Source organism: Bubalus bubalis, chromosome 18 (genome assembly GCF_019923935.1).
Source record: "Bubalus bubalis isolate 160015118507 breed Murrah chromosome 18, NDDB_SH_1, whole genome shotgun sequence".
Classification (NCBI taxonomy): Eukaryota; Metazoa; Chordata; class Mammalia; order Artiodactyla; family Bovidae; genus Bubalus; species Bubalus bubalis.
In genome coordinates this window covers 61,264,693-61,275,123 of record NC_059174.1, presented here as the reverse complement: position 1 = coordinate 61,275,123, position 10,431 = coordinate 61,264,693, and the positions used below count along the sequence as shown (strand labels likewise).

The 10,431-nt window shown below is 43.3% G+C and overlaps 1 protein-coding gene across 1 annotated transcript; it reads right to left on the bottom strand.

Annotated features, from left to right (window-relative positions):
- Positions 1 to 259: 259 nt before the first annotated feature.
- On the bottom strand, positions 260 to 8,228 carry LOC102413638 (cationic amino acid transporter 3-like). Its single transcript, XM_025268349.3, is given in 12 exon segments — positions 260 to 381; positions 537 to 645; positions 893 to 1,059; positions 1,258 to 1,454; positions 1,636 to 1,738; positions 1,833 to 1,972; positions 2,140 to 2,188; positions 2,191 to 2,361; positions 2,517 to 2,629; positions 2,820 to 3,006; positions 7,089 to 7,247; positions 7,859 to 8,228. Coding segments are annotated over 12 exon segments (1,887 nt in total).
- Positions 8,229 to 10,431: the final 2,203 nt, after the last annotated feature.

Below are 10,431 nucleotides of genomic sequence, written 5' to 3'. Positions count from 1 at the left end.
GCTGGTTATGTTGTTGTACTTTCTTTTTGAAAATTGGTCTTGGTGCACACTTAAGAAGCATGTGTTTTTCTGTATGTACATCATGCTTTGAAAAGCTTACTTAAAAATTAGAGAACATTAAAGTCACTTTGTCCACTGGCAATAAAGACAGGGCTGTAGATGCATACACCTTCACACTCCATAGCGGCTGAAAGTGTTTATGTAGCAGAAGACACCTCCTATGTATATAGGGATTCTACACAGCATCTATGACTTGTGGTTAAGATGAGTCAGCAGTAGGGGTGTTTTTGTCAAGAGTCTGGGAGGTGGAAGCTGGTGGTTGTTGCTCATCGTTCTCCTGCAGGCTGTGTCGGATCCCGTATCCAAAGTACATGAGGAATCCTAGTAAGGAAATGAGAAAATGAGAAGGATAAGTAGGCACTCTTCCTGGTTACAAACGTCCAATAGGCCTCCTATTATGGTGGCCAAGAAGTTTAGGGGAGTTCAGTTTGGGATCAGCCACTCAATAGGTCTGTTTATGCCAGAAAGCCACTTACCGATCACATTCCAGATGCCAAATATGGCCCAGGTCCCAGAAGTTATCTGCATCATCAAGTAAATGTTCACAAAGATGCTCACTAGTGGGAGGACAGGCAGAGCAGAGACCTGTGGGGCAGTCAGTTCATACCTAAACACACCCCAGATGCCTGAATGAGAGACTCTACCCCAAGTGGGCAAGAAGACCAGCCTTCAGACTGTGTATTCAGTGCCTACGCAGACTGTATATGTAAAGTACTGAGGGGGAATCAGGGAAGAGTCTGTTGGATTTAGCAGTTCCCCTCACTCCCTGGATGTTTAGACCATGAAGCATGTTCACTCCTGGTGGACAGTTCGGGCACATAAGGTCACTTACCTTAAAATAAAGAGGAATGGGGTTCTGGGGCTGCCTCCAGATGATGACTGTGACCCCAATGATGAGCAGCAGAAGCAGCACAGCCACTGGTGTGTACTTGGAGTCTCCAGAGAACCCCTGACTGGACCACTGGACCAGGATCAGGCTCAAGATTATCATCAGGAGAACTACAGGGGTCAAGGTGGAGGAGAACAGGTTCACCTTCAGAAGCTGAAGATGTCAAGGCCTTGGGCCACACCTTTCCCCAGGCTGCCCACCTCAGCAAGGGCCCTCATATCACCAAGACTCCTCAGTTGACAAAATACACACTCCAACACCATACTGTCAATTTCAGCAAACGACCAAAGAGAAATCCCACTGCTCACCGAGTAGTGAGGCACATCCGTAGACAATCTGGCCAGATTTCCTAGTGGGGATGGTGCTGATAGGGAACCACAGACTCTTTAGAATGTTTGAGTTTCTTGCTTCAGGTTCAGAGTCCAAAGGATGTTCATCAGGGTCAGGCATCTCAATTTCCTCCTCTGTGTTCTCATTCTTGCTTAAATTCTGGTCTGGCTGGTACCTGAATTACAGGTTTTAAGGCAATATTAACAGCAGCCCCTACTCATCCAACATCACACAGCCTATTTCACATGTGTCCTGTCTTAAGCAGAGCAGGACTTTTAGAAGATAGCTGAAGGCAGAAGACTGTTACATCCCAACTAATCTCCAAGACTCCCTACCGAGGTGTAGTGGTGTCTCACCTGAGGACAAGAATAGAAAATGCCACCAGGGAGTAAATGAGCAGGGTCCCAACTGCCAGGAGATCCACAAGATCTGTGAATCTGAAGAGTAACGCCATGAGCCCTAGAATGAGGGCACAAATAAGGTGAAGAAGGGAGTGAGAAATGGCTGAAAATATGTAAGTTAAGGCTTAGGTTTCTTTCTTTCTTTTTTTAACCTGTAAGATTTCCAGCAGACATGATGGCCACGACACGGGTGCCTGTGTGGACATGAATCCGCATAAGTACCCGGAAAAGGAGCCCGTCCTCTGCCATTGTGTAGATCAAAGAAGGCATTCTGAACATGGCAGTATGGATTCTGGAAGAGAAGATGGAAACATGTAAGGATGTGGAGAAGCAGGACAGACTGGAATTTCTGCTCTCTTGTAGACTTGGGGTAAGGTGTCTCCCTGTCTTCTCTATCAGTTCTAAGGGTTGGGAGATCTGAGCATCGACAGTAGACAGGGAGAAAACCATGACACTGACCTGGATATAAAATTACAGAGGGTCCCAATAGTCACGAAGTATCTGGCGGGGAGCCACCAACTTGGAGGATGATTTGTGGCAAAGGGTCGTGAGGCTGAATCTGGTGGTAGGGCACAACGAGGGTGAATGCCGCTGAGACACCAGAATATGCCAAAAAGCAGATAAAGATCGTGATCACAATGCTCCAGGGGATGGAACGATGAGGGTTTAGAGCTTCTACCCCTGCAGGAAGGGAAGAAGTGTTGGGTCAGGAAAACACACTGGAGTGAAATCACAAAATCCCCTTCCTTTTTGCGCTCCACAAGCAGAGTTCCCCTAAGCCAGGGGCAGCCAGTCTGTTCCCAAACCCCAGATGGGACATACAGTGACCATGTTACCTTTAGTGGCAATGCCATCAACACCAAAATAATAGTAGAAACATGTAGCTGCTCCCTGGAGAATCCCTTCAAATCCAAAAGGTGCAAAACCCCCAGAACCCAGAAGGCCCAAGCTACAGTGAGAGAAGGAGAGAGAAAAACATGGGTGAGGTGAGTTCAGCCATCTCTACTGAGCTTCTCCCTTCATACCACAAGTCCTGGGCTCCAGGAATTGCTTCATTTGGATCCATCAGCTCAGATATCTTTAGTCTACACCATACCAGCTCTGCATGCCCTTCACCCATATATTAAGGCCAATATTACCCTCCTAAGCCATAGATGTCTCTGGATCCAGATGTGTTCAGTTTGTAGTCCTGTTCTGTGAGCTTCCAGTTATGCAGATCTCCCTTAACAAAGCCAGTGATGATAATGAAAATGAGAACCAAAATATTTATTCCAATGGATATTTTGGTAACCAGGATTGATTCACGAGCTCCCAGAGCCACTATTCCTGTGGGAAAGATGTAATATGAAACACCCAAATTATTGATACATTTATAGATACAGAAAGCATGACACACTGGTCATAGAATCACCCTTTTCCAACCACACAAGAGACAACACCTCACATGGACATCACCAGAAGGTCAGATTGAAATCAGATTGATTATATTCTTTGTAGCTGAAGATAGAGAAGCTCTATACAGTCAGCAAAAGCAAGATCTGGAGCTGACTATGGCTCAGATCATCAGCTTCTTGTTGCAAAATTCAGGCTTAAATGGAAGAAAGTAGGGAAAACCACAAGGCCATTCAGGTATGACCTAAATAAAATCCATTCTGATTAAACAGTAGAGGGGACAAATAGATTCAAGGGATTACATCTGGTAGGCAGACAGCCTGAAGAACTATGGACAGAGGTTCCTAACATTGTACAGGAGGTAATGACCAAAACCATCCCCAAGGAAAAGAAATGCAAGAAGGCAGAAAGGTTGTCTGACATACAGATGGCTAACTAACACATGAAAAGATGTTCAACATCACTCATTATTAGAGAAATGCAAATCAAAACCACAATGAGGTACCATGTCACACCAGTTAGAATGGCTGCGATCAAAAAGTCTACAAACAATAAATGCTGGGGAAGGTGTGGAGAAAAGGGAACCTTCTTACACTGTTGGTGGGAATGCAAACTAGTTCAGCCACTAAGGAGAATAGTGTGGAGATTCCTTAAAAAACTGGAAATAGAACTGCCATATGACCCAGTAATCCCACTGCTGGGCATACACACTGAGGAAACCAGAATTGAAAGAGACACATGTACCCCAGCGTTCATCGCAGCACTGTTTACAATAGCCAGGACATGGAAGCAACCTAGATGTCCATTGGCAGATGAAAGGATAAGAAAATTGTGGTACATATACACAGTGGAATATTACTCAGCTATTAAAAAGAACACATTTGAGTCAGTTCTAATGAGGTATGAAAAGTGGAACCTATTATACAGAGTGAAGTAAGTCAGAAAGAAAAACACCAATACAGTATACTAATAGATATATATGAAATTTAGAAAGATGGTAACAACGACCCTCTATGCAAGACAGCAAGAGACCCAGGTGTAAAGAACAGACTTTTGGATTCTGTGGGAGAAGGTGAGGGTGGGATGATCTGAGAGGATAACATTGGAACATTTATATTACCATATGTGAAATAGATGACCAGTGCAAGTTTGATGCATGAAACAGGGCACTCAATGTCGGTGCACTGAGACAGCCATGAGGGATGGGCTGGGGAGGGAGAAGGGAGGGGGGTTCAGGATGGGAAGACACATGTACACCCGTGGCTGATTCATGTTAATGTATGGCAAAACCCACCCCAATATTGTAATTAGCATCCAATTAAAATAAATTAATTAATTTAAAATAATGGTTGTCTGAGGAATCTTTACAAATAGTTGAGGGAGATGAGAAATGAAAGGCAAAGGAGAAAGGGAAAGATATATCCAACTGAATGTAGAATCCCAGAGAATAGCAGGGAGAGACAAGAAAGCTGTCTCAAGTGAACAGTGCAAAGAAATAGAGGAAAACAATAGAATGGGAAAGACTAGAGATCTCTTCAAGAAAATTGCAGATATTAAGGGGACACTTCATGAAAGGATAGGCATGATAAAGGACAGAAATGGTAAGGACATAACAGAAGCAGAAGAGATTAAGAAGAGGTGGCAAGAATACCCAGAACTATATGAAAAGGGTCTTAATGGCCCAGATAACCATGATGGCATGATCATTCACTTAGAACCAGACATCCTGGAGTATGAAGGCAAGAAGCCCTTAGGAAGAATTACTACAAACAAAGCTAGTGAAGGTGATGGAATTCCAGCAGAGCCATTTCAAATCCTAAAAGATGATGCTGTGAAAGTGTTGAATTCAATATGTCAGCAAATCTGGGAAACTCGGCAGTGGCTAGAGGACTAGAAAAGACCAGTTTTTCATTCCAATCCCAAAGAAGGGCAATACCAAAGAGTGTTCAAACTACCATACAATTGCATTCATTTCAGTGCTAGCAATATTATGCTCAAAATCCTTCAAGTTAGGCTTCAGCAATATGTGAACCAAGAACTTTCAGATATACAGCTGAGTTAAGAAAATGCAAGTGAACCAGAGACCAAATTGCCAACATTTGTTGAATTATAGAGAAAGCAGGGGAATACCAGCAAATCATCTACTTTTGCTTTATTGATTATGCCAAAGCCTTTGAATGTGTCGATGGCAACAAACTGTGGAAAATTCTTCAAGAGATGGGAATACCAGATCACTCTACCTGTATCCTGAGAAATGTGTATGCGGGTCAAGAAGCACCAGTTAGATCTGGAGGTGGAACAATGGACTGGTTCCAAATTGGGAAAGGAGTATGTCAAGGCTGTATATTGTCACCCTGCTTATTTAACTTATATGCAGAGTACATCATGTGAAATGCCGGGCTGGACGAAGCACAAGCTGGAATCAAGATTGCCAGAAGAAATATCAACAATCTCAGATATGCAGATGATACCACCCTAATGGCAGAAAGTGAAGAACAACTAAAGAGTTTCTTGATGAAAGTGAAAGAGGAGAGTGAAAAAGCTGGCTTAAAACTCAACATGCAAAGAGCTAAGATCATAGCATCTAGTCCCATCACTTCCTGGTGAATAGAAGAGGAAAAAGTGGAAGTAGTGACAGATTTTCTTTTCTTTGGCTCCAAAATCACTGCAGACAGTGATTGCAGCCATGAAATTAAAAGACACTTGCTCCTTGGAAGGAAAGCTATGACAAACCTAGATAGCATATTAAAAAGCAGAGACATCACTTTGCTGACAAAGGTCTGTGTACTCAAAGGTATAGTTTTTCCAATAGTCATGTATGGATGTGAGAGTTGGACCATAAGGAAGACCGAGCACTGAAGAATAGATGCTTTTGAGTTGTGCTGGAAATGACTCTTGAGATTCCATTGGGCAGAAAGGGGATCAAACAAATCAATCCTAAAGGAAATCATCCCTGAATATTCATTGGAAGGACTGATGCTGAAGCTCCAACACTTTGGCCACCTGATGGGCAGAGCTGACTCATTGGAAAAGGTTCTGAGGCTGGGTAAGATTGAAGGCAGGAGAAGAAGGTGACAGAGAATGATGTGGTTGGATAGTATCACTGACTCAATGGAAATAAATTTGAGCAAACTCTAGAAGATAGTGGAGGACAGAGGGGCCTGGCATGCTGTAATCCATGGGGTTGCAAAGAGTTGGCTATGACTTAGTGACTGAACAACAACAGGAAGCAGACAAATAGTTGCCCAGGGCTGGCAGTTGGTGGTGGTGGACAAACAGACAGTGCTCAGTGGGAACAGGGTTTCCTTTTGTGGTGATGAACGTGTTTGGAACTAGATGGAAGTGATGGTTGCCCAGCATTACAGATGTACTAAATGATTGTACACTTTGAGATAGTTAATTATTGTGGCAATCTTCTCAGAATACAAGTCTAACAAAGCAAGATGTTGTACATCTTAATCTTACACAATGTTGTTTGTCAATTATACCTCACTGAAGCTGGGAAAAATAATAAAGTGGTTAATTTTATGCTATGTGAAAAAAAAGTGAATGTGAACTTTCTTAATTAAAAAAAAAAACCTTTAGCCTCAGTACATAGGAAGATTTGTTGGTCTAAGTAAATGATTCTCAGCTAGGGGGTAATTTTGTTCCCCAAGAGACAAAATTCCCCAATGCCCAAGGGATTGGCACTGTCTGGAGACGCCCTGATTGCCACAGTTTGGAGCGGTGGATGTCACTGGTATGTAGTGAGCAAAGGTCAAAGATGATACTCAACACTTAAAAATGATTAAAAAATAAAAACCTAAAATTCACAGACAGCCACTGCACACCAAGGAATGATAAGCTCAAACTGTCAATAATGCTAAGGGTGGAACACAATGGTTTGTCTTATCTTCTGTCTCTAAACCTTTCTTTCTATTTCTAATCCCCCACCAGTCTGCCATGTCAAGACTTTCCTATACCAGTTCCCACTCCACACCCTGCTCTTCCCACCCTATTGTTGATCCCTGTCTCACCTGTCATCAGCAGTACCAGGCCCAGGGCAAAAAAGTCTGCATATGTGGCCAGGGAGTAAGGCAGCTGCAGAGAGAAAGTTTCCTGTAATGCCTGAGAGATGTGATTCCCAATCAGGCTGTCAAAGATGTAACTTGATGCCCTGGCCAAGGCGGCAGTGCCTGCAGAGGCAGAAAAAGGAGCGTTCATTGACAAACAAAAATTGATGTGCCATAGGATCTAAAAACACAGATAAAATATCTTTATATACAAGAAGCCTATGTATACACAAATACCACATATATATAAATACCTGCTACAAAATATCAAAGATTTCTTTTCATGGGTTGAGGAGAGTAGACCCAATTGATTCACCAAAATGTCAGGTGTTTTAATATGTTAGGAGCAGATCAATGTTATACAAGAAAAGAAAACACATAAGTGGGACTGGGAGGGCTGGGATAAGGCATGAAATTTGAAATTAAGTTGTAAAGGCAAATCCCAGGAAGGCAACAACTGAGCAAAGACTTCACTATGGTGTGGGGATGAGCCTGTGGGACACACCTCCCTCTCACCCACTCCCTACAGTTCCCTTTCCTTCTGGGTTCATGGTCCATCATTTAAGGACACAGGATAGAATCGAGTTGAATGCAGTTGTGGGGTCTTCCTGACACTATTATCAACCTCCCTGCACAACGTCAAGAATAAAGTCTCATGAATGACTGAGAATCCAATCCTCCAACATGGTTTCCCAGTCTTAAGCCCCACACCATTTGCTGGCCCATTGTCTCACCCATGACTAATGGAAGTATTCCATTCCAGCCAATGACGAAGGCATAGAGTTGACCCATCGTGACATAGCTGTAGAGATACGCAGAACCAGAGCGTGGTACCCAGTCCCCAAATTCAGCATAGCAGAACCCAGATAACATAGAAAACATGGCAGCCACCAAGAACGAGATGATGGTTGCTGGTCCAGCTATGTACTTGGCCATTGCACCAGCCAGAATGTACACGCCAGCTCTCAGCATCCTGCCCACACCCAGGATCACCAGGTTTAGGATGTTCAGATGAGCCACAGGTCTCTCAGACTCATCTATGGGTTCCAGCAGCTGCTTGCAGATGAGCTTCTGACCAAACTGGTGAACAAATTGGCTCAACATCCTAGACATAGTTGAGGAGGCTACAGTCTGCTGAGAAAAGAAAACATAAAGCCGTTAAGAATGTCCATCCGCCCTTGGCACTGGGGTCCAGTTCTATGGAGTAAGGAAGTGATGGAGCAGGTGGTAAAGGACACACTGGGCAAGCTCTCCATCTCTGAGATTTGGTTTCTGCAATCATAGAGAAGACTTCTAATTTGTCTCAAAGTTACTGGAAAGTTTGCTTGAGAAGAAGTGAGACGGAGTGGATTATGTCTCCTCAAATGTGCCCCTTTGACCAGTAAAATGTTTTGAGCTAAAGTTAATTAAGACCCATTAGATTCAGGAGAAGCTCTTTACCGCTCCCTTAACTGTTCAAAATAATTCAGATTCGGAGACCTATGCCAGGAAGAGAGCTATTACCACAGAGAACTTTCTAATCTCAGAAAGACTTACCTGCCTGGAGTGGGCATACATTTGTTCGCCAGGCACCTGCTCTTCTCATCCTGCTGTGCATGGTCTTCCTCCCATTTGAAGGCCCAGATCCCCACCCCCTTCTTCTTAACTCAGGTGGTCATATAAGCCTCAAATGTCTGACAGTCTTTGTGCCTCAGAAATTTTTATGGGGCTCCTGTACATATTAAACTAACTGTGTTAAACTGTCTTATGTCAACTGAATTGTTAGCCCAGCTGAAGAATCTAGAAAGCCAAGTCTTCTGCCCCTACAGAAGCAAAAGCTTCCAACACAGAGGCTGGCACACCATAGGTGCTTAATTGGTATAAGTTGGATGGATAAGAATGCTGATTTTTGAATTGAAATCAACGAGCCCTGCTTGTCTGATTTTTATGAAACTACATTTCATTCTTTGTTCTCCTTTGCCCCACGAAAGAGGGGAAATTATCATCACTATTTCCTCCCCTCTTTGATAGGGCTGAAGTGACTCTTTTAGGGGCTTGCTGAGCAGAGTGCTCAGACTCTGCACTTTTCTTCATCAAGGATCCTGAAACCTGGATACTTTCTGTTTCATTGTTTGCAGAGTGGCATGGAATAGGAACTCTACTCTGGGGAGGAATGAGATGACATTTGAGGGGAGGCACAAACTCTAGCCCAGCTCAGTCAAAGCATCAAACTACAGTGGCCTCCCAACTGCCTGGAGGGAGTGGGGACTAACATTCATTCTGAATCAGAGATGACAGGACTGTGTTTCCTGCTGCTTTGGGGCATGAAATGTCTCCTCACTACACTGCTTTGCCATACTAGGCTGATCCAGCGACCACCAGTTATTGTGATAAGGGGGCTTCCACCCCTGATATTCCAAAGTTAACATTTTTGATTAAGAGCAAGCATTCAAAGAGCCAGGAAACTACAGATAGAATCTTGGTTCTACAAACGCTGTGGCACTCTAGAACAAGTCATATACTTCTCTGGACTGTTTTGTTCTTGCTCAAATGTTACTGCTGAACATTCTGCACTGTGAGTAGGAATGTAAAATGGGGCAGCAGCTATGGATGCAGTATGGTGCTTCCTCAAAAATGAAAAATACATTTTCCACATGATCCAGTCATGCCACGTTGGGTGTATACCCCAAAGAATTGAAAATAGGATTCAAAGACATATTTGTACACCTGTGTTCCTTAGCAGCATTATTCACAATAGCTGAAAGTTGGAAGCAACCCAGATGTCCATCCATGAAGGAATGAATTAACACAATGTGGTCTATACATGCAGTGTAATATTATTCAGCCTTGAACAGAAAGGGGATTCTTTTTTTCAAATATATATTTTAAAATTTATTTTTAATTGGAGGGTGATTGCTTTGCACTGTTGTGTTGCTTTCTGCCATACATCAATGTGAATCAGCCATAAATATGCATATGTCCCCTCCCTCCTGACACTCCCTCTCATCCCCCTACTCCATCCCACCCTTCTAGGTTGTCACAGAGCACCGAGTTGAGCTCCCTGCATCACACAGCAAATTCTTACTGGTGATCTCTTTTACATATGGTAGTATATATGCTTCAATGCTACTCTCTCAATTCATCCCACCTTCTCCCTCCCCTAATGTGTCCACAAGTCTGTTCTCTAAAAGAGATAGGAAATTCTGATTCATGCTATAGTGTGGAGGAACACTGAGGACATTATGGTCAGTGACATAATCCAGTCACAAAAAAACATGCTATGATTCCATGTCCATGAAGTACTGAGAGGAGTCAACTTCTTAGAGAC